Source organism: Taeniopygia guttata, chromosome 6 (genome assembly GCF_048771995.1).
Source record: "Taeniopygia guttata chromosome 6, bTaeGut7.mat, whole genome shotgun sequence".
NCBI lineage: Eukaryota > Metazoa > Chordata > Aves > Passeriformes > Estrildidae > Taeniopygia > Taeniopygia guttata.
Genome location: NC_133031.1, coordinates 26,403,554 through 26,431,542, shown reverse-complemented (window position 1 = coordinate 26,431,542; position 27,989 = coordinate 26,403,554). Strand labels below are relative to the sequence as shown.

Here is a 27,989-nt window from a genome sequence, read left to right as displayed (position 1 = left end):
TGCTATGGGACAAATCCTCAATGGACTTGAACCTTGTATCTCAGTCTTTGTCCTTTCAGGAGAATGAGAAGTATCTTATCAGCCCTGCCCTGTGATAAGGCCAGAAGAATATTTTGCCATGTTTATTTTTCCTCCTCCCCTAACATTGGGTAAAACAGGCATCTTTCATTGTCTAAGCACTACTTCATGTTTAGGTTTTCACCAGCTTTTGGAATGGCAGAGGGGCAGGAAACCTCAGCTGAGCATGCAGACTCTCACGTGGTCAACTTGCAAATTTGAAAGAAAGCAAATAGCTGAAATCTGAACTAAACTTACTTGTTAGGTTTTACAGGAACAGAGTCTGCCTGCCATAGAAAGGGAGGGATAGAAGTACAGAAAATATACCAAACCACAAAGTGAAATAGCAATTCTGCAAGAGAGACAAACCATTTAAAAATCCCATCTGAGGTTCATGCTTAATGGTGGGGAAGATTAAGGCAGAATATGGAATGAAAGAATTCTAGAAATTGTAGGGAATAAACCACAGAAGTTGAGAGTGGTAGGAAAGTTTTTGAAGCACAAGTACTTTAAGCACTTATTTAGATTCCTGGAAATAAGTCAGGGATCCATAAGGGTTTTCTGCTGAGGAAAAATGCAGAGAAAAGGAATTTTCCCCTGCTCTGAGGCAATACTGATCCTTGTCAGTGTGACATAGCTTAGCATTTAAAACACTTCACAAACTCCACTCACCTCTTTAGCCACCCCTGCATCACTAGTTTTATCTCCTTATGTCAATTGCTCCTCTTCCTTCTGGACATAACTGTTCTTGGTAGGATCCTGCTTTTCCTTATGGCACAGATAAGTGCATTCTTCATAGTCCATTGTACATGTAGTTTAGCTCCCATCCTTGCTGCACAGCAGATACTAATGCTTTCCCACTGCTGCTTTTCAGCATAATTGTCTCCAGCAGCAGCTCAGGACTCAGCAATGATGTATGTTCCAGCTCATTGGCAAAATGGGATCTGCCATTTCCCAGAGTGACAGTACAGTCCCCAGCCTGCAAGTGCAGTGCTGTGTGCCCTGTGCATTGGGTCTTTAAACCCAAACTAAGTGAGAATTAAAACAGATGTAAGTACATAGCAGCTAAGCTGTTGGCTAAGGAGGTTAGGAAGGAGTCTGGTTGAAGTACAGGGCAAGCCAGACAAAACCATCCCCCTACTGACAGTAGAGAGTTTGATTTCAGAGTGGTTTTTCAAAGGTAGTCAGAATTTCTTTGCGTTTTTTGTGAGCTCTAAATAACGAGGAAGGAGGAAAGCAATGAATTTTCATCTAATGCTAGGGTTTGGTTTTCTTGTTTATACCACTTGTATTCCAAGATGAATATACTTAATCTTCATGAAATAGCTTCTAAGGTATTTTATTCCAAAGGTGCTGGTTTAGTTTGATGCTTACCATGTGTTGTTAACTGAGGAGTAGTTCTGTGTGGCAAGAGATGAGCATCTGCCTGGGAGAGTTATTCTGTTAGCTTTCAAGGATGGACTTGTGGTTCAAACACAGGGCTGAATCTCAGGAGAATCTTGATTCAATTTTTGGGTCTATCTCCAGTTGCCTGTGTGGTCTTGGGCAAGTCATGTATTTTCTTTGTGCCTCTCTTCCCCAGACATCTGTTTGTTCCCTCACACATTTTATTTGTCTTTTCCATAGGCATTTATAAGGATTTCAGGACAAAGACCCACTTCTCATAAAGGGGGGCATTTGTGCCATCTGCTGCAGAGTATTTTAAGCATCTAAGTGAGGTTTTTTGAATATCCCTCTTGGAAGTGTTTGTCTCTTTTCATTGTTCCTGCTATTGCAGGTGAACAAATACTGTGACACCCCTAGGTTTGTGAATGGTGACCAGCATCCTTTGTGTTATATGTAATACTTTTTCCCACTTCTGATGAGGGACAGCCACTAATAGCTGGTTTTCAGTGTGTCCTGCCATTGGGACAATAAGGTGGGCATTGCAGAACAGCCAAAAGTAGGTTTGTGGATGTTTATGAGAAATTTTACTAAAGACTGATGAGTTTCTTGAGGGGGGAGCATAGGAATGTTGGCTTGAAAATATTAGGAAACAAGTCATGCACTCCAGCATAATTGTAAAACCTGTGGCAGTGGGCAGAGCAATGGGATTTATCACCTGTGCTTTATCTTCTAGCTACAGTTCAAATGCTCCACGATGTGCTTGCCTTTCCCTTGGTGGCCGTGCAACAGTTGGCACAGATGGGAACAAAATAATGACAGGGAAATCCAAACCTGTGATTCTGGTGATAATAATGATTTTAGTTGCCTGTTGGTAACAACAAAAACAACAGAGACAATTGATGAAAATTCTGAAAACCGGTGAGATGTCTCTATGTGAATTAAGCTATGGGAGCTGGAGGAGGAACACAAAAGGACCAGCAGAACACAAACCAGCTGGAAAAATGTCTATTGAAGAATTGTATAAGGAGAGAGATGTAGAAGGTGTACAGGGGAATGAGGAAGAGAATGCTAACACAGTCAGGATGTGGGGTGGCCATGGGCAGTAACTTCAGCTGTTTGGCTAAGAGTGGAAAGGTTGGTTTTCACACCATACCCAGTTGTCATTAGAGACTCTGAGCATTACTGCATTCCAACCAGTAAGAAGTCATGCCACTAAAAAGACCATCTGTCTGCTTAGACAGATGGCCTGGCTTTTAATATTGGAGAGATATATTCCATTTTTATATGCTGTATCTGTGAAATGAGATAAATTTGAAAGGAAACCTCTGGTAGCACAAAGATGGAATCTTAACAAGATCTCATCTGAGTTGGGAATTGGCTGAGTTGCCATTAGGTTCTGTCTTCAGAATGCTGAAGTGGGCTTGGAGTATGTTAGTTTTAAAAATATATTTTCTATTTAGTCTTCTCACAACCTATCAAAATATAAAAGGAAAGAATTCATGCTCTTGCAGTGCTTTTCCACTTCCTACATTCATGTCAGCTCAATTTGTTCTCCACTCCCTCCCGGTGCCCGGGGCTGCTCCAGCGGCTGCCCTCGCAAGGCTGTCACTTGGAGTTAGGCTGCTCAGGACATTCCACTTGGCAGCTTGTGCTCCCTGCTGCACAGCCCACGTCCCCCTTTCCTGTCTCACGTAAGTGAGAGCTCCCATCTCTCCTCACCACCCTCGTTTGCCTTTGCCAGAAGTGCCCTGCCTTTCTCCACAGGGGAATTGTCATTTCAGTCATGTTCACCTGCTTTGAGATGGGATGGATAAGTTGTCTTCCTCCAGTGACCTATAGTACTAGGTCTCCTACAGAGGAGGCTGCCAGACTCTTGGGGCTGCAGATCCAGCCTTTAGGCAGCTGGTCTTACTCAGGAAAACCTCCTTCCTTTGAGCCTGAAGGTCCCTCTGCACAGCCCCTCTTTCTCTTACAGAGCTGGGCGAGCTGAAGCATGGGCTTTGCTCCAGTTCTGCTCCTGTGTGATGCCAGCCTTGATTGGGTCAGTTTGCTTCAGGTTTTCTTGCCAGTATTTTTCCCCTGCCCCTCCCTTAGCATGTTTTATGAAGGGCTCTTCATGAGGTTTGAAAGAAAAAAAATTCTGAGAATAAAACCCGAGTGAAGGAAACAGTATTCAGAAATTCTCAGAAAATACCACATTACAGACCTGGAAGAAATTGTAATGGCAGCTTTGAAAATCTGCCTGTCTGTCTTACCTTCTAGCTCAGCTGATATATTCTGTGCCACTCTTGTCTTAACCAGGTAACCAGCATACAAAATCAATAGCAAATAGGTAAGGTTTCCATGGATTTATTTGTATTGAAATCTTAAAGGTCACATCGAGATGGGCAGTGGAGCTTTGCTTTAAACTTGAAGGTAATGCTTTCCAGTCTTGGTACTTCTATGTATTTATTGCAGTGCATTTCAGAACAGTCATATGTCAAAAAGAGTTAAGAAGTGTTATGAAATAAGTTTTTTTCTTGGCTAATTAGTGGTGATTCAGCACCACACCAGTGGGATTAAATTCCTTATTTTTTCAGAGATAGCTTGGGTAGTGCCGCTCAGAGTCATTTCATATCTACATCAATCTGCATGATTGCTTCTCACAGAGTAGGAGACAGGAGCCTCAGGTAGTCCTTACCATCATCTGCCTGTGCAAGCCTGGTCCCCTCCTTTGAGGTACAGCCTCAGAGATGTGGGTCTTGGAAGAGGGTTTCAGGCTGGTGCATCACCTTCCCACTGGGAATGGGTTGAGTCAGAAAATGATGGCAAAGTGGCTGTGCCTGTGTGTTACTGAACGCAGTGGTTAGGAAGAAATACAGAAAGACACTCTGTGTTTCTAATCATGTTGAAATAGGAGCATACATTGTTGTGTCTGCTTTTTACTTTTATTTCCCCTTTCTCCATAGCCCTATTGCTCCCTTCATCTTCACTTGAAGGTCTCAGACAACCCCTACACCTCAGGAAACATCGCCAGCCGAGACACTGCCCCCAGTATTATTGTAGCTTCAGGTATGAAATATTTAAAAATTCCCTGTGTTTGATGTGCAAACTTGGACAAATTCTGGAGGTTGTGGAGGGTGTTGGGTGGCTCTGGAGTTTCACACCACCAGTATTGGGAAAGGAGGCAGGCTGTCAAATGAAAATCCTTATGGGCCTTCAGCTTGTCATTTGCTTTTTATGGAAACTGGCTTTCAAGACAGAGGAATCATGTCTAGCCCTCCTGTGAGCATGAGATCAAATCAGGGCATTTCCTTTGCATGTAGAGGTGTGTAGAGTTGTATATATTGGGTCTTTTATACATTTTTTTTTAAACTGAAACACTCTCATTTTCTTCACACACCCAGAAGTTCTACAACTGCAAAATAAATAAATACATTTACTCCCCTGATTTGCTTATTGTGCTGTTTCTGAGAGGGTTCCTTCACTTACCAGTGCTCATCTTACAGGTAATATAGGCACTGAGCTATCAGACAATGACATCAGCATGTTTGTTACTTCTGATGCTGGGAACACTTGGAGGCAGGTAAATGACACAGAACCACTGGTTTAAATATGAATTAGGAAATGTCACAAAAGCAGATTCAATCTGTCACTTGCTTTTGGTTTCATTTGGTTCAGGGTAGCTTTTTGCAAACCTTTTACAAAAGAGAAAACTTCCCTTCTCAAAGGCACACAGATATTCAGAGAAAAAGACTGAATATGCTGTTAGACTTCATATAACAGAAACTTATTTTTATTATTCTGCTCAGAGTTTGACTTCAGTTTAATTCAGGATAGACTAAATTATGAATAATAAGGGGAGAGAAAGTGTTACCTTTTACTGTTGTAAATCCCTCATGCCAACCAAACTATTTTTCTTTTTGTCCATGACTATATTTACCCAAAAATCAGCAGTTTCACTGGTCTACTTTTTCTCACTTCAGCTGAGACTCACTTCACCTAAGCTGAGTTGTCCAAAGTTTGTTGCCTACATAAATGGGTTATTTTGCGGAAAAGGTAAAATTCAGAAAAAGACAAAATTCAGTTTGCCTTATTCCAAGGCTACCTACCTGTGGAAAGAGACTGGATGATGAAATTATATCTAGTTTCTAATATTTAGTGGAGTCTCACCTGTTAAGAAATACCCTCTAATGTGTTTATCCTCAGATCAGGAAATTCTGTTATTCCTATTTTCTGAGTGGGATATCAAGTCATGGAGACAAAGAGAAACTTTCTCAGATTAACAAACGCTGCTGTATAGACTGTAGAGCAGATGTTTGCAGAAAGTTAATATAAAAAAGACACAGGGAGAGAAAATATTTTCCAATATTTGATAATCCAGGAATCTAATTACTTTGCAGTGTTTGACCAGCCTCATTTTTCTGTCTAAATCAATTATTTGAGATGGGCCCAGACATGTGCAAACACATGAAATTCTTCTTTAAACAAAAATTTGTCATTGAAAGGAAGGAAATTGTTGGTCTTTGCAGAAAAATCATATTTCTAACTTTCTGTCAAGCAAGGGAAGAATGAATTTTCCATGGACCTGGAAAAACTGGGGGAAAAAATACCCAAACAATAAAAAAACCAAGTCCAGAAAATATATCTATAATTTCCTCTACTTTATAATTTTCCTAGCACATAACAGTCCTGTGTCATGATCCTACTTAGAGAACTGTGACATTTTCTTGATACTAAGGATAATAGGTTTGAATAAACACTTTTTTTTTTTTCAGATCTTTGAGGAAGAGCACAGTGTTCTGTACCTGGATCAAGGTGGAGTACTCGTTGCCATGAAACACACATCTCTGCCTATCAGACACCTCTGGTAATGACTCCATTTGTGCTAAATGGCTGCTGTCCCTCTTTTCAGATCCAGGAAGGAGGCACTTAGTATGCATCTAGTCTTCTGCAGCTCTAATCTAGAAAATATTAGTTAAGATACTGGCAAACATTAAGTCAGATAGAGCTAAGAAATCCTTAGATTTTATTACAGAATTACAGAATTAAATTCTGTAAATAAATTACAGAATTACAGTTTACATCATTTTGGCTCGGCCAGGTGTGAGATATCATCAGTGTAATTCCACAACACTCCTGATTTACCTCAGTTTGGCTTTTTGGATTTGTTTTTTTATTATGTATATATATATATATATTTGTCTCTCATCAAGTTACCAAAGTAGTCCTAATTTTCAAAATTATTCATGAACTTGCCTTCTGTGTGGCAGGCAGCACTTACAAACCAGAATTTTGTTGAATACATTCAGGGTTATGCAACTGATAATGCAGAAGCGCAGTTAGGATTCCTGAGTGAGGAGGCAGAGTGTAGCTTTGTGCTGTTCTGCATTATTTACTTCCACCACATATCAGAATCTGAAACACCCAGACCCAAGTCTTAAGAAATGATGAGGGGGTCCAGGCTTTCACTTGCACTCCCCACAGGGGGGATTGCTGGTCTAAAGGAACTGTCATCATCCTCCAGAAAACTAACCTCAAAATGTTTTATACTGGGGACTCAAAAACCAGATGTTCAAAATCACTTGTTTATTTTTTCTTTTAATCTAATGCTTAGGCTACATTTTGCCCTTTGAGCATCAATTTTTAACATAAATTCTAGTTTCTACCACTTAAATATTGGCCATGGGTTAGTGGTATGGTGCCAAGCAAGCTTGATCAGTGCTCTGATTTATGATGCTTCCAAAACAACCAGTTATTTAAAGGACCAAAAAATCAGAATCCAATAAAAGAAACTGTTTTCCACTTCCCCATAGCAGCTGTAGTGGACTAGAGAATCCCTTTGAGTAAAATAGGAGAGTGAGGAAAGAAGACACTAATTTTGCTTTCTCCTCTAGGTTAAGTTTTGATGAAGGGAGATCTTGGAGCAAGTACAGTTTCACATCCCTCCCACTGTTTGTAGATGGAGTTTTAGGGGAGCCTGGAGAGGAAACCCTCATCATGACGTAAGTGAGCATGCCATAATGCTGTGGAGGTGAGCCACACGTTGTATTTTGGAGCAGTGGCATTTCTGGTTGGGGACCAAACCAAATACAATCTGCAGCCAGGAGTGTGCAGTCTTCTGTTGCTAAATCATCAGTTTATTTGTGATATGACTGAGGGATTAGCAATATGGCTCCTTGCAAGCTGCAAACATATTATCACTTAGCTTATCAGCATGAAACCTGACTCCTCAAATTGAATGTGATATAAAGCAGAGTTACTGTTGACATATTAATATTTGAAAGAAAAATGGTGAGGTATTTTTTATAACTGTGTTTTTGCTGCTACTTTTTTTTTTTAGTGAGACACAGATAAGTGAAGACATTCTTTTGTAAAAATAAATGACAAAATGTTGCCTCGAGGCTGACTCATAAAAAATTATGTTTAGTTTCAGTGTGGTATGCTAAGTTCTGCATGATGCATAAATCTGGATTCAGTATGCCAGAAACTGTGATATTTTATCTGATATCAGATTTGTAGAAACAATAAGTATTTCTGACTGAAATAGGCAGAATACGTGGCTTGGAAACTAACCTGAGCTAATAAAGATGTATGAAGAATGTTCCTTCAGGTTCTGATTTTAATTTGCATGGAAGGAATTCCCAAAGCTTAAAACTCAGATAAAACTCTTGAAGGTATTACTGTCTCCAGTCCCACATCAAGTCTTCTCTTGACTCTTCAATTTGAGTCATTTTGGATATTGTCATAAGTGGGAGGGTCTTAGTGAACAGAATGAAAGCACATGCAATTTTTCAGTTTCTAATAGGGTTATAGATACTTAGCAGGCTAAGTTTCACTTTGTCAGTTCAGTGAAAATGAGTAGGACTCTCACTCTTAAAGCAATTGATCTCTGTTGAAAATTGCGGTGACTGAACCTCTGTAACTACCAGACTTTATTTTACTGTATGTTCTTCCTGCTGCGTTCTGTAGCGTGTTTGGACATTTCAGCCACCGCTCAGAGTGGCAGCTGGTGAAAGTAGACTACAAGTCCATCTTTGATCGGAGATGTGCGGAAGAGGACTACAGGCCTTGGCAGCTTCATAGCCAGGTGAGCAGTGTGGATGCTGGGATGTGACCTGAAGTAGCTAATGATCCTACAGTTCAGATCAGCACAATCCAATGTCTTCTCCTAACAGTTTGGTGTCAGCTCGTTCCTTGCTGGGTGGGTCTGTTCTGTTGCACTGGTGTCTTGGCCTCAGATTGAGACTCTGGGATCCCTGAAGGATGAACAGCTGTCTTTTGGGTGTCATCCTACACACAGACAATTACATCAGACTTATGCAGACTTGAAACAATACAACAACAGCAGAGGAATTGCCACTGAGGCCTGAACTCCTTCACTCTTACACATCCCATCCAATTTCCCCATCTTTACCTCCTTTCCTTCCTTCATCATTCTGTGTCTTCAGAGCCAGTGTCTTAAGACCATTCTAGTTTCTCCCATTTCTGGCCCTCTTAGCCTCATTTCTTGCTCACTTGGTTTCTTTCCTGTTCTGTCTCTCTCTGCTGTGGAAGTTGGGCACTTTAATCCCCAATTCATTGGCCCTCATGCCCTGCCCTGTGCATCCTGGATGCAGCTGCTGCATCACTCTCTGAACCATGGAATTCATGCCCAGCAAGGTGAGCTGCTCTGCACAGCACCTGCACCTGCCTCGGGGCACCTCCCCAGCTCTGCCAAGACACAACAGCTTATGTTTCATCAGGTTAGAATAAAATATGGCCCAAATTCTGTGGTTATATAAACACCACAGGCTCCACTGAAGTCTAGAAGCAAAGCACACATTTATATCATCAAAGGGTGTCCTTCTGTATATATCTTGCTGGGAAAGAATTTAATAATGAATATGAAATGAAAGTAGCTTGACTCAGACTAGTTGCTCACACAAGGCACAACTCTACACTAAAAATACCAGTTATTACTTAGATCTTTAGATGCTGAAAATCAGTACCGCTTTCTTGAAATTCAAGGAAGCCCAGCATTTTAGACCAGTTGCTATTCAGACCGTTGTTTCCTGCCATCAAATCATCAAATCAAAGCCATGAAAAAAAATCTTCCATAATGATTTTAACAGCATAAAAGGTAATAAGTGAGATTCCACTGTATTTTGTTCTTTGCTTTCTTGTGCTTGCATAAGCAAAAATACCAAGGATTTTGCAGTATTTCTTTGAGGATATTGGCTTTGGAGCTTGCAGAACTATTTTTAGGAAGGCTTCTGTGTACGCTTTCTTTTTGAATTCCTTTCCACTGAGATTGCAAGGCTGAGCCTTGTTCCCTAGATAGAAATATTAAGCAGGGTGCTGAAGTTGGGAGTTTTAGCATCTACATGACAAGTCAAACCCCCTAAAACCAAACTCATCTATGGGAATTATTTACATAAACACACATTACAATTTCTACTGAATGAAAATAGTCCCAGAGAGGTCAGACCAAAGAAATAAACCTGCTGTGTTTGTTCAGAACCGAATAAGATGTATAAGTAATCTCAGATAATTTCTTAGTGTGTATTGGAAAAGTTGTTTTAGTTTCAGTTAGAGCTCCAGTAGCTTTAATTAACTCCAGTGTGCTGAGATGGCATTTGGCTCCCCATCCTCTTCCCTTGAGTAACACCTCCCGTTGCACAGGCTTGGAAAAACCGGGTGACACAAATAGCCTGGTGGGCATCAAAGAAATGTTTCTGGTTTTGTTTCCAGGGAGAAGCCTGCATCATGGGGGCAAAAAGGATCTACAGGAAGCGCAAGTCAGAGAAGAAATGCATGCAAGGGAAATACGCTGGGGCCATGACCTCGGAGCCCTGCGTGTGCACAGAGGCAGACTTTGACTGGTGAGCGATGGGCAGAAGGACTGGGTGCCCTCACACAGCACCACAGGGATCCTTAGAGAGGCTCTAGGCTTGCAGAGAGCAGAAATTCATAAACGTGCAGGTATTGAAATGGGCTGCTCCCTGATCGTGCAGGTGTGATAAAAGAAGGAAAGGTGGAATAGGTATCTGTAATCTCCTAAGGCTTCCACAAAATCATGCTGAGCAAACCATTTTCCAGGTCACAGCTCTGTGTAACAGGTCAATTTAGCACATCTAACCTTAGCAATGGCCAAGGGTGGCTGAGAGTAGTCTGAAGACATATAACAGCATTGTGTAAAAAAGAAGATAAATTCTTAACATATACACCCATATGTATATATGAGTGAAAGTAAATATGTGCATATGCAAAGCATTCCTTCAGCTTCTAGAATCAGGTATCTAGGAAATAAATTCCTGGATCATTTGTTGCGTCTGGACCATCATGTTTGACAATATCCAGCAGACATTGCCTTCCTTATTCGAGTCAATCTCTTTCTGAAGCATTTTCTTCTCTGATGTTTGGAAATAGAGTCCCTTGGTGAGTTATGCATGGTGTGATAAAAACTTCAGCTGCTGGTTTCATTTCAATATTACTGCTGACTCACAGCAGTTTGCACCAAAAAGGCAGGGAACCACATTATTGAAATCTCTTTCTTACCTCTTTTCTCCAAGTCTGCAAGTTCCTTAGTATCTTGGATGAGAGAAATGTTGGCTGCTTGGCAGTGCTGATAAACTCCCTTTGTGCCTCACCCACCCAGATCTATGTCATGTTACTAATTAAACCCTGAATCTGCTATGTGAATCCTGAAAAAGTTCATCCCATCAATATGGAAGTTTATAGCATTTCTCTTCTCACTCCTACATAAACATAGAATATTTTTTTCTGTATAAAATCACAGAATCACAGGAGTCTTTTATATTGTGTCAAAAAAGTCAGATTTCTTGCTCTTGAAAACAACAATTACGAACATATTTTGGCACAGATTCTGTCAATATGGGTTCTTAATTATTTCCTCATTTTTCATTTAGTTCTTTTCTAGGAAGATCTGTGTGTAGTTCATCATTTAGGTGTCCAAAGCTTCTGGATTTCAATAATTTCAATCATATTTCTCTTGTAAAAAAGATAAAAGCCAAACCAAAAACCCCAAACTATCATTAAAAGCAAGGAAATTCCCTGAAGATTTTGATCGTCTTATAGGGTATGCAGTACAAGGCTGAGCCAACCTCATGGCTTTATAAAATAGTTGATGCAATTGACTCACAGTCAGTCCATTAGTGTTTAAATCCCTGGCACTTGTAAGGGACACACATACCTGAAACTTCTGATAAAAATATGCTTTCCTTCCAGCACTTCTCTCCGAGAATGAATATATTTATTTCATTAAAATTGACTTTGTGGCTTGCCACTGTAAAACTTTGCTGCTAGGTACAGAACAAAAGAGCCACAGTGACATTTGCTGGTGGTAACATGCTTTTATTTCTTTAATGTTCATCTCAAGGAAACTCTCTCCAAAGGCTCTGCTGGGCTATGGGAGAATCTCTTAAGAGAAAGCTTGGATGATTGGGCATGTACAACAGGCACTCACAACTCACATGCATGAACAAGGCAGAATTAGGACCTTTCTGACCAAGGACCTTTCTCCTTCTCATGGAATCAGTTTTGGTTTAGATCAGACTGTTGTGATCCCCTCCCTTTCTCCCTGAGCTCAAGGTATTCCTACAGTCCTAGTCTTGGATTTCTACTTTATCCGTTTCAGCTTCTTTCCCTACTGCCTCTGATGAAAAAAGATTGAAATACTGCTTTAAGCATCCAGTTCAGAAACATTTGCCAACAATACTCATTAGGAGCATAATTTTACATAGATATGCCAGAGAAGGACAGGAAAAGAGAAAAGAAAATGGCGACAAAAAAAGCAGTTCTGTCTGCTAAGAAAGGCAAAGCTGCTGCTGCACCGCTGTAACTTCCAGGGCTTGCCTTGTTGAGCTCTGCATGAGGCTTCAGTGCCAATTCACCCTGCAGAAGTTAGAGGGACGTTTGGAGGAAGTCAGGGAATGAATTCTTGCTGTGGAAGGGTACCCTCTGTGGAGCTCTTTCCTTTTCAGAAAGAAAAAAAAGCACTTCCATCATCCTTCTCATGACATTTCAGTACTTTTGAATTCTCTTTTTTTTTTTTTTTAAGGGACATCTATCCCCCCAGATAGGGAGAATAGGGAGAAGCTCCTTAGCTGCCCAGACTTGACTTTTGAATCTTGAAATATGCTGGACAGCTTTTTATATTGTCAGTGGTTACAGAACCCATGTTTTTATACAGAGCTGAAGAAAACAACAATCCCTGTCACTGTGTTGTCGTTGCTGTTTAAACTCTAAATTTATATGGAGAATATTACATTATCTGAGCTTGTCAGAGATTGGAGTAAAAAATTGTATCTCTCTGGTCAGGTAAAGTGAGAAAAAGTGTTATTACTGTTAATCCTGCAAGTCCTTTTTTATCAGTTCAGGGGGAAAATAGCAGGTATAAATCACAAAGGTTTGCTAATGCTTTTTTTTCCCCTTTGTAATATCACAGAACTCCAGATTAATTTCAAATCTGCATGCAGCCTGCTGGTACTCCTTTCTCAGGGAAAAGGGCACATTTGTTTATTGTTTTGCACAGCAACAAAACCGAGTGACATTAGAAGCGATTGTGGTTCCTCCAGCCTTGGAAGCGGGACTCTGCTGCCAGCAGCCAGCTTTTATTCCTGCCGGGTTTCCACAGCTTTTATTCCTGCCGGGTTTCCACAGCTTTTATTCCTGCCGGGTTTCCACAGCTTTTATTCCTGCCGGGTTTCCACAGCTTTTATTCCTGCCGGGCTTCCACAGCTTTTATTCCTGCCGGGCTCCCAGAGCTGTTATTCCCGCTCCCAGAGCTGTTATTCCCTTCGGGCTGGAGCCGCTCTCCGTGCAGGGAATGGCGCTGGCAGCCAGAGGGCAACAGCGCCTCAGGAATGGGGGAGCCTGGAGCCCTCGGCAAGTCTGTCCTAGCAACGGGCTGGAAACGAGAATCCCCTCCTTCCTCTAATTGATTTGGGTAAATGGATGGCGCCGTTCCTCGGGTGTTATTAAAGCATTAATTTACCCTGTTGCATCACACTGTGTTCCTTCCTGCCGCCTGAGCGTTATTGCAGCGATATCTCATCACTGAAAACGCCTCCTAGACACAGATGGAAACCTTTGGTGGTGTTCATCCTTCAGCCACCTGTCTCCCAGGTCCTCTAATAGGAGCTCTGAGTGAAGTGTCCTTTGCCAGACCTCCCTCTGGACCCGCTGTCATTAATACTGACAGCTTCTTCTATCAGTGTTCCCATACCTCACACCTCCGTGGGAAGTGTGAGCCTGTTGATACCGGTGCTGGTGGTTTTGGATAGCCAGAGAGGCACAAAGGTGCCTTAGTGCAACTGGGAATCAGGTCTGCTTATTTATTTCACAGATGATATCAGCGAGGATCTGGCTGGCTCTTTCTGTATTCTCTGGCACTTAAATTACAGCCCTGCCTGCTGGGGTGAGTTCCTATGCTGAAACATCAGAGTTCTGCATCAGGAGAAAGTGTTCTGACAAACCCCAGGGAGGCAGGGGACAGACACTGGGTGTGGTTAGATTCTGCTGGCTTTGTGTGTCACCAGCCATCGGTAAAGGTCATGCAGGTGCCAGCTCTGAAATGCACTATCTATATTTGCACCCTTTGGTTATGGGCTTGGTGAGCTAACAAATAGTAATTTAGAATGAATTTTTAGTTCATTTTGAGTGCTTGTAGAAAATGCAGATTCATTATGCAAAATCTACAATGCATCTCTGTATCTTTAAGGGCCTGGATACCTACCAGGCATGGATTTACTGGAAAGATTCTGGGGATTTCAGGTTCCATATTAACATAAGCTGGTACAGCTTGACTCCAAATACTGCAATGCAATTATAATTGTACACCTTTGTAGATCTACAGTTCAGACTGTAGTTGAATCCATCCTGCTCTGAGTTAAATCCCGTGTCAGGTCCTGTAGAACTGGGGAACAAGCACTGCTCCCCTTTAATACACATCTGCACTTGAATCATGGCTAAATATTAGAAAATGGTATTAAGTGAATAAAAAGGTAGTGAGACTTTTCCAGTGCTGTGGCCACAGTTATTTTTTCCCACCAAGGCTTTTTCAAACTGCAGAAAAAAGGTGACTATTTTCAGAGATAGCTCAATTCCACCCCATTTAATGTCCAAAATGTTTGGAAAGCTCAGCATGCAAAAACACAAGGAGCATTGTCAGCTTCTGGCATAGCTGACCTTAAGGTGAAGCTGTTAATATTGAGGAATTTCTATGATTACATGCTAAGTCATATATTAATTTTTAGAAGCTATGATGAACATGGCAATCACTCATCTGAATTAACTGATTATTTCTATATCTTAGAGCAGTAGGATTTTAATAATTTCATGTGAATTAACAGTTCTTCCAAACAGTATATTTGTCAGGTCTCTTCAAATTACAAACTTCCTTGGGGGATTTCTTTGCTTTGATTATTACCTATGGTGAAAATAACATTAGATAAAGGAATTTATCTTGAGCATTGAGCAGAGATACAAAACGTCTGGAATGAATTTGTATCTAATTACAGAAAAGATCTTGCAGTTCTACTTGACTAAGACAAATAGGATTCCAGTTTAAACCAGTAAAAGGGTAAAACCATAATCAATGAGAGCCACAAGACAGGCTGCTTCATACTGATAAAGCAATCCCTGATGGCAAACGCTCCACTCCTTTTTAGGAGATACATTATCTGTGTCACCCGAGTTCTTTTCAGGCAGGCACAAAATATCATGAATATATGCAAATTCCAATTCCCAGTTCCCAGGCAATGACTCAGGGAGCTGATTGCAGGCTGGGGCTGATGCCTTCCCCATCTCCAGACTTTGCTGTACTGGCTCGTGCTATGGACATCCAATTGATGGTAATGCTTCTTGATTGCTGCAAAGCCTGTTGTGCCAAATTGTAGGCAGCAATTTGTTGTCAGCATCAGTGTTGTGCGTGCACCAGCCTGTAGCCAAGGAATTCATTAGACTCCAAGACTGCAGAGGTGAACGGGTGGCTGCTGCATCTGTGGAGGGATATGGAGCAGCAATTCATGTCATTTGCTGGGATGATATTTCTGTAAGGCCTTAATGAGCCAGATGATTTGCAAGCCTGAAAACAACACTGTGAAACTTCTGTGCTTATAACTTATTTCTGCTGTGGAAAATCCTGGGATTTCTTTCTCTTGACTTTGAGAAATATGGTCCAAGTACAGTCAAACCTAGTTAAGTCCAGCTCTGCTTGCCCAGATGTACAGGTAGGAATAGGAAGCAAAATAGTAGCTTGAATCTAGAGATGTGCATAGTAAGAAAGCCCAGACTAGTGCATCAAATTGGATTGTGAGTACTGATCCCCTCTGAGGCAGATTTCACTGTATTAGTTTGTTTTGTTTTCACCTGATTACAGAACACTGTGTATGTAGTGTTACAGCTTTTTAATTAGAGTCACACATGATAACTTAGGAATACCGTGCTGCAGAGTGTTTACAAATGAATTACAAAAATACAGAAGTCCCATTTGTATGTAAATATGTGTTTTCTCCAAGCAAATCAAAATGGTGTTATTCTTCATTACAAAGTGTATTCTGCAGCTATAGTGTTCTTATTCCAACAAGGATGATTATAGAAGCACATGGCAATGGAGAATTGGATGGCTGATGCTTCCAAAGCAATTAAGCAGCACTGAGTTGGAACCATCTGAGTAAATAGATTGATGAAAATTCAGTCTAAAAAAAATGAGGAAAAGACCATTTAGGTCATCTACATTATTGCTGTTTCCTAAAGTATGTTCTCAATTACTTGTTGTAGATACCCAAAGCACCACAGCTGCCAAAATGTTCCTTTGAAACAGTCATGCAGTCCAATATATGTTTAAGAGTTTTCTTAAGTGATAAGCAGCATTATATTCATTTTGCTTAATGTCATCTTTTTAATTTTGCCATTTTAAGATTGCCTCAAAACAATTTTTTTCTTTATTCAGAAGAAAAAAGTTGAAGCAGAAGTAAAATGTGGTGACTGAATTATTTTTTATGTCTTTTTTTGGTAACCACTACAAAAAACAAAGATAAATCAAAACATTTTCTGCTTTTTTTCTTGTCTTATATCTTAGACCGGTACCAAGCTTCTTAACATTTTTTGCTAGTCACTCACTACATCTTATTTTTAGGTCATTGTGGTTTTCCAAGACACCTGAACAAAGTCTTCATTAAGTTAAACACTCTTCTTCTTGTTAATATTTTTCTATAAATATCTCTCTTGTTGATGATCTAGCCATGGACTGGTGGCTGTCTTGTGACAGCTCTGGGAGGAGCTGGAGCAGGGGCTCCACTAACTTTGATCAGGTGTTTTTTTTCTAGCTCCTCTTTTTTCTCTCTGCTTCTTTACATACATATACAAATATGAGCCCTTAATCACATAATCGAACACTGCCCTACTCTTCTCTTTGAAAATCAGGCTACTTGATACCGAGGCATTAAAGATAAATAAAAAAAACTTCACAGAAAAGTGCTATTTTAAGATCAAGGTTTGCGTTGCAACTGGAATACTGGAATGGAGTTGGTGGACTCTGTATAGCAGTTCTCAGATACAACATCCCATTACTGCTCCATTATGAACTATGGAGAAGGCTTAGTAAAAGGAATAAGAATGATTATCCAACCAAGCAATCCTCATTACTCAACGGCTGGAAAGTAAACCCACATGTGACTGGAATACTGATTAAAGAGATTTTCTGTTAGCTGGGGTTTTTTTTTCCTGCAATAACATTTTTTATAGGGTCTTTGTTTATTTGGAATCATAAACAATTTGAAATGTTTTTAGTGAAACCAAAGCAAATTTAGTCATAGCTAAACTCAAATTGTGACAAAAGATTAAAGTTTGACTCACTGTTTCTAACGTGATTTTTGGTAGCATTTCCTCTTCCAAACAAAAAGAGAATTGAAGATCACAGAATTCTTTCCTATTACCAAATATGCTGTTAATGTCTTCAGGCAAGAGCTCTCTCAGGGTTGTAAATTTTCCTCTGCATCCTGTGGGATATAATTTCCAAATGCAATTAGCTTTTTAGCCCTTCAGTTTCCTAAGACATGACTGAGGCAGTGGTGATTGAATTTACCTTAGATTTCTGGGGCTTTTTTTTTGGAGTTCTTTGGTGAAGGCTGTTTGTTAGTTTGGGGCTTTTTTGTTTGTTTGTTTGTTTTGGGTTGTTTGGTTTGGTTTAGTTTGATTTGGTTTTTTTTATATTTGAACCTAGATTTGATCCTGAGATGTACTGTTAGTCTGTGGAGAGAGAACACTTGATACAATACTCATAAACTACCTGCTCTGGTTCTTCTTTTTTATACTGGAATTTATGCAAGATAACTACCACAATTCAAAAAGCTTAAGTGGAATGAAGAATCTGTTCTGTCAGTAAAAATAAACCCAGAAATCCTAGTAAACAGGTGGAGGAAAAGCAAAGCTTGTAATAACAAAAGAGAGCACAAGCTAATACCATGTTTGTTCTGTTGGGGTTTTATGTGATGGTTTCTTTTAATGTCACAACAGTGATTATGGATATGAACGCCACAGCAATGGCCAGTGTTTACCAGCATTTTGGTATAACCCATCCTCCTTGTCAAAAGACTGCAGCCTTGGACAGAGTTACCTCAACAGCACTGGGTAAGTGGCTCACCAGACTTTATTTAGCTCACCAGACTTTATTGGATTTAATCCAATGACAACTACAGATTACACCTACTGCAGATGTGTCAGAGCTGGCTGGGACACCTTCATTACCGCCTCTGTTGGGCTGCACATCTGTCACTCCAGATTTCCATCATGTGTGGCACAGGTTTTTCTCTGGAAGATGATGCCTTAACCTGGTGGGAGACTGTAAGGTCAAATCATTAATGTTTCTGAAAAGACTCCCCTTAAAATCCTGTGAGATCAGGTGAGGCAGAAAAGCTGGAAGATAAATTAGTGGAGAGAGATGGAACTGATGTGTATGTGAAAGGAAGTAATAGATGGGCAGCTAGCCTGAATGCTGACTGTTCTTTGGCCCTCTTGGAAGTCAGTGGAAGATGTAGTTGAGATCCTGGCAGATTTCATTTATGATGCAAGTGATTAAAGCAAACAAAGCAACCCAAGCTGTGTTTGGGGGGTTTGTACACTGAAAGATAGTCAGAATCTGCTTTTTGCTTCCATTCTTATTGTTCTAGCTCTTGAGGGTTACATATTTAGAGGCACTTAACTCACAACTAATAAGAAGTGGAGAATGTGAGAAAAGTTGTTAAACTTTGCCCAACAGTGTAATAATTGAATACAAGGCCGTACTGTATGTGTGTGTGATTTATTTATAACTTTATAGTTCTTTACCTTGTAACATGTTATTTCATGGTTTGGGCAATTTATGGTACCTTATATGGTATCAGGAAGTGGGAATATTGCAGGAAATGATCACATGCCATTAACAACAGTACGAGCTGCTGGTGTGTTGGGCACACGAGGAGTGCTTGGCTGAGACAAATACTGAAATACATGTGGGAATCTTTGTTTCCTGACAATTTCCTCAGTCTAAAGGCACCTGTTCCCAGTTAACCCTGCAGTGCTCCTTGGCAGCACCTGGCCCAGCTTTCCCCATCCCACTGCAGGTACCGGAAGGTTGTTTCCAACAACTGCACGGACGGGGTGCGGGAGCGCTACACAGCCAAGCCCCAGCAGTGCCCGGGCAAACCTCCCCAGGGGCTCCGCATCCTCACGGCTGACGGGCGGCTGACGGCCCAGCAGGGCCACAACGTCACCTTCCTGCTGCAGCTGGAGGAGGTAGGCTCGCTGTGACATTCGCCCCGCGTGCGGCTGAGTGGGACTCACGCCAGGAAAAGTTTGCAAAGAGGTGAAGCAAGACAGGGCGGTATAAAGTCAGTCATGGCCGGGATGTAGCTGGGTGGAATTTGCTCTAAAATGTGTGGACGCGAAGGGGCTGTCATTGTGGTGCCCAGGGTAATGTCTGGGAGAAGCTGATAAAAAGTGGGAATTGGTATGATTTGGGAATTTACACAGGAGAACTGAAGACTGCAGGTTTGAATTCTGATGCCCCACCCTTTGTTTTTTGAAACTGAATTTCCACTGACTTTAAACCAAAGATGACAAATAGTACATGTGTAACTGGGTCCCCATCACACAAGTTGGTACATATTGTTTAGGCATTTATGGGTGAAATCTCAAGATGTCCTCAGCAGGATTAAGTCTGAAATTCATTGCTATAGTGAAGCTGATCTGGGTTCTGATCTGTGTTTTTATTATATCTGTAACTTAACTTGGTATTTCATTGTTCTGCTCCCTCCATTCCTGAAGCCACAGAAAAAAAGTATTTAAATCTTTTCACCTCTTTTTTCTTTTCAGCACTTCTCTATCTGTGTTTGATTCTGGTGCACAAGCAGGAACATTCACGAAGTAGCAGCCTTCTCTTTTTCCCTAATCTAATTTGATTTCTTTAAACTTCTATCCCTTTTCTCTCTTACTGGCCAATAAATCTTAAAACAAATATGCTTTAACACCAAGGAACAATCCCTTTATAGTTTAGAGTATTCAAGGGACAATGTACATCCCTTTTTAATTTAGAGTATAGTTTAGAGTATTCAAGGAAATTACTTCTGACCCTCTCCATAGTAAATGCCATCTCTGAGGAAAGAATTTTTTTTACATCTCTATTATTGATGCTTTCCCCGGGAAACAGGCTTCCTGATTTGTAAAGGCAATACCATATGACAAATCATATCTAATCTGAAGCAGTTTTTGACCCGAATGTTTATTTTCTCCAAAATATGGTCATTTTATTTCAGTACTGACAGTCATACAGCGTTGCTACTGTGGTGCTATAATAACAGTGTGAACATATAATTTCACCTGATTAAATTATTGATTTCTGCATTTAAAGATGAAAAGGAAGAGGCCCAAAACAAGAGTCAGTCTCCAGGCTTAAAAAAAAAAAAAAAAAAAGTAAAAAAAAGCACACTTTGCATCACCTTTCTCTTCTGGGTAAAGTTTTAAAACAGACAGGGAGAAGGAGATGGATAATCTGGATAGCCAGTCACAAAACTATCAAAGAATTATGCCAGTAGAGGGAGAGACAATCACCCACAGTGTGAGAAACTCAGGACAAATGTCCTGGTCTTTCCTCTGTGAGTGCTTCAGCTCACAGATCATGTAAGACAGCCCTGACCACTCTGTCATACAAGGGAGCTTCTGTGCATTGTTCTGTCTCTTTTGTTCATTCTGATCTTTTCTGGCAGCTCTGCTTCAGTGTGCGCCAGAGTCTGGAAGGAACACCTCCAGTATGAGATGGAGCCTGTGCCATGCTGGGTGTCAAGGAGTACAGAACAGATGTTTTGATGAGTGAGTGAGTCAGTTCTGAGGAGATCTAAAGGGAGCTCTTCTTTCAGTGTATCTGATAAGGAAGAGGTTAGGAATTGCTCTGAGGGCTGAAGCAGTATTGATCAGCCTCCAGCCTTTCCAATTACTCTCCCTGTTAGATGAATCTTGACCTCCTGCTCCTAGATTTGTCAACTTAAAGAGCAACCAACAAAACCTTTGGGTGAAATATTCAACAAAAAGGAATATTTGCCCAGTTATGTGCAAGCCCTAGGGGAATAAAATGTAGTTGAAGCAGCAACACTCTGTGTACACTAAACCATTTACCAATTTAACTGTTCAGTGACAAGAAAACATCACTCACTAGAAAAGTTAAACAACCCATCAAAAGACCAAGCATCCTTTTATAAAATGGGTATTGATTTCACAGAATAATTGAGGTTGAAAGGGATCTCTGGAGATTGTTTAATCCAACACTGCTTCTCAAAGGGAAGTTCCTTTCCCTTGCATACAAGGCAGAGGTATCACAAGACAAGAATTTGCCATTTTCTGTTTAGTTCTGCCCTGCACAGGTGTATTGCACATTACAATCCAGGATGATCAGTATCCAAAAAATCTTTGCCACTTCATTTTAACTGAGGGGAAGGCATCAGGAAAGTTAGAAAGGGCTGGATATGTCACCTTGCGCATCTTTTCCTGCAACAGAATGTGAAAAAAGTCTATCCTATTCAACCCTTGCCCCTGGAATGGTGGGCAGTATTTTAAGAGTGCTACACCCGGGCGAGGACTCATCCTTTAGTGTGAGTACCAGCTGATATCTTTCAGGGTGTGAAAAAGCAATGGCTTTTCCTTTTGCATCTTAATATCTCCTGTATCCCTCTGAGGCAGTTTGTTTGAAGCCTTCAAATCTTCAGAGCTGTTTCATACACTGCAGCCTCCTGGCTCTCTTTTTTCATGCCCATGTTCCACTTGATCTGCAGGAAAAAGGGAAAAAAAAAACCAAAAAAGAGAAGCTGGTGAGCCAAGGTACAACAGTCTGTTTGAGATTTGTAGTCCTGTTATCTTTCTAGGGCTTCCTGCTCTATCTAGGAATCCACCTGGGTTTGAAAAGAGGAACAAACTGCAGAAGCAGGTTCACTGGAGGCCCTGAAAATTCACTGTGTCTCTGTAGTGGAGCAGATTGCTAAGAGGGCAGGGAGAGACAAATGACAGCAGTAAAAAGCTGATGTTTTCACTCGGGTGTGGGATGCAGGGGCAGGAACCCCAGCACAGTGTAGAGCCTGGTTGTGCCTGTAGTGATGCTGAGAGCCACGACTGTGCATTCTGACAAAAACATAATGTGAGCAAAAGATGCCTCAAGAGAAGCAAGGACAAGGCATTCAGAAGTGTTCTGCTATTGAAGAAGACACAAAGGAAAATCATCACTGAAGTCTGTGCAAGTGGAGGGAGGGCAGGAGCCAAACCCAAGAGCACACTGAGCACTGCTGATTTCTGAGAGCTGGGATTCTGTCCCAGTTTCTCTAACACTGATTCACATGAAGTTTTCCTGTGAACCATTTATGTCTGGCAGCATATAAATAACATTAAAAGCAAACCCAACCAACAGGTCATATTTAAATAATCTGAAGATGATTTAAAGAATTTTTCAAATTTTCCCATTATTGGAAAGGTTTGGCCAAATTATTTGTCCAATTAATCTGGATATAATCATCATGGTATTTTTAGTGGGTGACAATAGCCAGGAATCATCAATATTGCCTTTACTAACTATCATGTGTTGCATTTTATGAAGTATTTTGGAAGTGTTTAACAAGCAAGGCATCATACTTAAGATGGGAATTTTGCTCTTAAATTTCCATGAGTTAAGCAGAATGCCAGCAGCATTTTTGTCATTGCATGACAGCACATGAGAAAATTGGCTATGCTTAAATGCAAATTTTTAATTGTTTAAACATGCTGCCAGTTTAAAGGTTAATCCTTTGCCCTGGCCTAGGCTACATGCAGAGACCCAGGGCTGGTACCTCTCACACTGCAGCATTCAACAAGAGCAGTTTCTCAGCCTAAAAACCTGAATCCTTGCTTTATTTTTGTATAGCAACAAAAGAAATCCAAATGCGAAGTTACAAAGGCACTTCCTACTTAAGTTATTCAACCCAACATCCTTGACATGTTTTGCTTCCCTGTTATAGAAAATAGAGGGATTTTTTTAAAGTGTGTGTTGTTTCTGTGTGCCTTCCTGATCACATGGTCACGCAGATCTCTTGCCTGTCACAACCACAATTGTTATTTGTGTGTTAGAGTTATTTGTGTGAACATCAGACACTTGTGCTGCTGTGCTGCTTCAGCAGAGACTCTGAAAGCTGCAGCCTCCAGAGCAGCTCTGCTCAGCACAATGGCTTTCAAACTTGTTTCATCCCATTGCTCAAACATCTTTGCTGAGGAAATGGATGGTAAAGACATTCAGGGCAGGAAGGTTCAGGGCTTTGACTGTTTCATTACAGATAATTCACAGAGAATCTGCCTCCTCTAATTTATTTTTTATCTTGATAAAATGACAGCCAAAAATCTTTGACATTCCAGGTCTGCCTCAGTTCTCGCTTGGCAAAGTCACTCCACTGGGAGTAGGTTTTGACTTGCTTTTAACTGCTTGCTGCTGCTGTGTGATGTTTGGATTAGACTAATGTGTGGGGAAAGCTAATTTGTTCCTACACTTCAGGCCACAGGCTGCAATTCAGGCAATCTGAACTCATTCCTGAACCACACTCTGAGCTCCTCCTGCATGACCTTGAGTAAGAAACTAAAACTTTCTGATGTTCTATTCCCTTCTGCCTCATCCCTCCCATGCCTTGCATTTGTGTAGTGATTGCTCATAAATGCAAAGGACTCTCTCTTACCATGTGAACATACAAATGAAGCCCTGAATTTCCTAAAGACTGCCGTGGCTCTCTGTAATGACAATGTTGGTACATGGCTGTACAAGGTACACTGTGTCCTGGGTACATTTAATGAGCTTGGGGATCCTGCTGGGGGCACGTTGCCATTACCATTTCCCACCTCAGCACTATTGTTTGGTGCAATTCAGTATTCAACTCAGCTGAAGTTCCTGGATATGAGCTTAGCATTAGGATTGTTTTAATTGTTGACATGCTCAAATTAAAGATGCAAAGTTAGTAGTAATTAAAAGCATAGTCTGTATTTTTTTTTTTTCTGCAGTATCCAACTGTGTTCCCTCTTTTGATATCACAAGTTTGTTAGTAATGATTACAGAAATATGAAGCCTTCATCCTAACTTTCAATGCACATGCTGAATCACGGTTGTTTATCTTATTAGCAGCACTACACTCCTGTAGAAACACACAAATAACACAGTATGTACCTTCCCCTGTACCACTGTCATCTCAATTATAATTGCATTTTCTGATGAGGACAAGCTGGTTGGGAGAAATCAGAGCCTTTCATGCATTTTTAAATTCATTGTTTAAATTCCATGAAAATGCATGAAAGTGGACCTTGCCTTCCTAATGACACACAGCACTACAGTCTTGAAATGCACTTCCAGTCACACAAGTTGAATTATTCTGCATAATCCTTCAGAGGCTGTTACTGATTTCTGTGAGGCACAAAAGATCTAGTACTGTAAAAAGAGCTCATAGCTGAGTTGAGCTGGCACAACTGGCAGTCAGGATGAATGATGTGATCAGTAAAATTCACTATTTGGTGTTGAAAAAGAAGTACATGTGAAAAGTATCAAGCTGTTTGCCCTGCTAAAAGGCACCTTTCTGTTCAGTTTCTGTTTTGAAAAATTAAGGCCATCTCTCTGAAAGCAGGGATTTGCCCAGGAAAGCATGTTTTTACGTTCTTGATAAAATTGGATCTGAGTATCTGGTAAAAATTAAGAAAATACTTTAAACGGATCTTGATTAAAGGTATGCCATGTGTAGATATTCAGTAAAAATATCTTTGATGAATGATTTCATTTGGTGCCAGGAAACTGCCAAAGAGGGAAAGGGGTTAATCTAAAGAAAGCACAATGAATTAATCCGTGAAAACCTCCAACAGCAGCTGTTTCTTGCAAAGGATAATTAAATCTATTGTCAGCATCTCTCAGGAAGACACAGAAGTCGGTGCATAATTAAAGACTTAAAAATGAAATCTGAAACATAGGAACCAAAATTAAAAACCTTGAGCTGTGTTTGTTCCGTTTTTTAATACTTCCATTTAGATACAAATACTGAAAGTCAATAAGGAAAATGCATTATTACAACTTTCAGGGCAAGATTCCAATGGTGTGTTTGAGAGAAAGAACCCTGCTAGGAGGGGTTTCTCACATCTCACATCCACCAAAATATTGAAAGTTGCATAAAAGTAATCCAAATATAAAACTATTGTTGCAAACTGTATGGGATGTTTGTTGATATACGCTGAGGCAGGAAGCTTCACAGAGTTTTTGGTAACGTTGAGGTCTTGTGGGCTCTCGAGGCTCCTTTGATCAAGATGCAGGAAAAAGGTGCACTTGGCTTAGGAGGCAGGACCAGGAATAAGGGAGAGAGAAATATTTTGTATATATTTAAAAAATACCTGGAAATTTAATGAGAAAATCCCTTAGAAAATAGTAAATTTCTGATTTACATTTTAGTGACTAATGTTATCTAGGTAGGTAAAGGGTTTAATATGGGGCCTCAGAAACTTGTTTTTAATTATGAGAGCTTCTTTTCAGGCTAAAAGTTCTTGAGGCTCAGCATATGTTTAAGCCTTTAGCTGCACAAAAGCCCTTATCAATATTGCAGAGAAAGGGGTTAATCTAAAGAAGACACAATTAATTAATCCATGAAAACACTCCCAACAGCAGCAGTGTGTCTCCTACAAGTAATGCAGGGAGTTTTGCATCTGCCTAATTTGGGCTAAAAGCTTCAGAAAAATCCTATTGGGGAGTACTGAGCTTGACAAAATAAAAAGGAGAAGCTGGAAAATGCAACAGGAGGGTTTTTGCAAGATGTATGGATAGACATCAAATTGTTACAGAACAAAACTTTTCTTCGTAAAACAACCCCTTGCAACTGGCTCTGGAGAGATGCTGGAGACAAGAGACAGTGGCAGCTGGGCTGGTTTAAGTCAGATGTGGGCTGTGTGGGAAAGGTTTGGATTTTGGCTCATCTGCTTTCTCTTCCTGTCTTACTCTGCCCATGCTCTTACCTGGCACAGATAAAATATTAGGACAAGTCAAAACACAGTCTCTTTGTTTTCGTGACTTTTCTCTCCCAGTTCCTAAGCTAGGATTTTTAATGTCAGATTTCCAAAAGGTGGCATTTTCAGAGGAGTGTTATAGCCTGGATCTTACTCAGTGGAAAATGTGTTTCCAGTTCAAAGGGTTTTAAAACAGGAAAGGCCAAGACAAGGCTGGGAAAACAGCAGCTGAAGCTCTTTTCTAATTAGATTTACAGAGGTTTCTGTCTGCATCTTCTCTACCTGGGAATTGAAATCTAAATCTTGCATGCCTTAGAAATGGTTCCTTTCCTTGGCTACACATGTAGACAGTGTGAGTTTCATGGCTATGGACAAAATGAAGACAAGAGGAGAAAAAGGGCATTAGAATACAAATTTTGACAGTTGCAGAAATGAGGTATTCTGTCACCCTTTTCATCTTCTGCTGCTGCCTCAGATAGGTGGAGGAATATTGCATGACCTGAAACAAACTTCAACTGTTTGGCTATGCAAAACTTCATCTGCATGGCCTTGAATATCCTCAGAGCTGGTAAATCCAGCAGGGCCACCATGGTGGCACAGTTTTAACCATGTGAAAAGCTTTTGTCCCAGCAGCATGGCTTTACTGTTCAAACACATCATCTCCTTTTGAGTAGGAAAAAAACAACTAAAACCCTAATAACGATAGACCTGGAGGAACTGGGAAAGCATTGAAGGGTACTTCAGAGATCTCTGTATTTGGTCTGTGTCCAGTACTGGACTTGAGATAAGAAGAGTCTCTCCCTGAAAGATGTTCAGAGGCCGTGTGTGTTCACTTCTGGCTCTGGAAGCAAATCCCATTTGGTGTCTTCTGTTGACTCAGTCAAACAGACATGAGTGCCCAAAGCAATGCATCATGTTTGAAACTGCACATATTTCTAATAACTCAGGTCAACAAAGCTCAGAACTCTGTTCTTAAGACCATTTCCCCTGTCACACCTTCAGTTTGGGATTCTCCACAATAGCGCAACACAGTTGTTTTTGTCTCATCTATTTGGAAGCAACAGAGATGCCAGCAGGGTGCCAGGGCAGTGTAGAAACAACTTTAGTCTATTAAAAGAGAGCATCTGGGAAAATTTGTTGCTCTTGCCACTATCAGGTATAGCTCTGCTCCTTTTGCTTTCCATTCAAGCAAACCTTCACTATTTCTGCCTTCACAACAAGTTATAAAAAGACTGAGAGAACATGAGGAATATAAAAGTTCTGTTACAATTTCCTTTTATAGTCACATATGTTCACATCTCTTTCTGGTGTGGATACCTGCCTGATGCCATCCAGTCACATGGGTACCTTTCATTCCAGAAGGGAAGTTGGGCATCCAAAGGTCTGTTTATCTCTCAAAGGAAAAGAGGGAGAAAAAGGAAGAAAGAAAAGGAAGAGGAAACAAACAAAAAGTAAATGAAATGTCATTTCAGCCAATTTTTTGACAGGTTATTAATGATCAGCTATTAATTTTCCATCATTCCAGATAGTGGCCACTGCTTCAGTGCACCAGGCTGGGGAGGTGCTCCACAGCAGTAGCCAGCAAGTGTGAACATAGCCAGCATGAGCACCATGCAGAGCCAGAGGGGGATTTCCTAGGGGGTGAGGGTGCTTAAAGGTAAGGAAAGATGCTGCATCTTACATGAAAGGGAGGGATCTTTAGCAGCCCTGGTTGTTTGACAGGTCGGTGCAGGCTGTTCCTGTGGCACATCTGACCTTGTTACTATTCTCCGGTTGGCCTCAGTCCCCCCACTGACCCCATCTCTCAAAAGCAAAACAGAGTCTGTTTTATCCTTTCTCTTCCACCACAGGGAGACCTCCAGAGATCCCTCATTCAGGTGGATTTTGGAGATGGCATTGCTGTGTCATATGCCAACCTCAGCTCAACAGAAGATGGGATCAAGCACATCTACCAGAACGTGGGCATATTCCGAGTGACCGTGCTGGTGGAAAACAGCCTGGGTTCTGACAGCGCTGTTCTCTACCTGCATGTAACGTGTATGTATCTTCATACCCCT

The 27,989-nt window shown here is 40.8% G+C and overlaps 1 protein-coding gene across 3 annotated transcripts in view; it reads left to right on the top strand.

The window, feature by feature from the left end:
- LOC100226716 (VPS10 domain-containing receptor SorCS1) overlaps nucleotides 1–27,989 on the top strand; it is a 258,047-nt gene that overhangs the window by 202,651 nt on the left and 27,407 nt on the right. For all 3 annotated transcript variants that reach the window (XM_030276370.4, XM_041717188.2, XM_030276368.4), the window contains exons 11-19: nucleotides 4,392–4,494; nucleotides 4,932–5,008; nucleotides 6,201–6,292; nucleotides 7,320–7,427; nucleotides 8,395–8,512; nucleotides 10,156–10,286; nucleotides 17,944–18,057; nucleotides 19,029–19,200; nucleotides 27,783–27,969. In XM_030276370.4, the coding sequence (XP_030132230.4) occupies nucleotides 4,392–4,494; nucleotides 4,932–5,008; nucleotides 6,201–6,292; nucleotides 7,320–7,427; nucleotides 8,395–8,512; nucleotides 10,156–10,286; nucleotides 17,944–18,057; nucleotides 19,029–19,200; nucleotides 27,783–27,969 (1,102 nt within the window). The remainder of the gene's footprint in view (nucleotides 1–4,391; nucleotides 4,495–4,931; nucleotides 5,009–6,200; nucleotides 6,293–7,319; nucleotides 7,428–8,394; nucleotides 8,513–10,155; nucleotides 10,287–17,943; nucleotides 18,058–19,028; nucleotides 19,201–27,782; nucleotides 27,970–27,989) is intronic.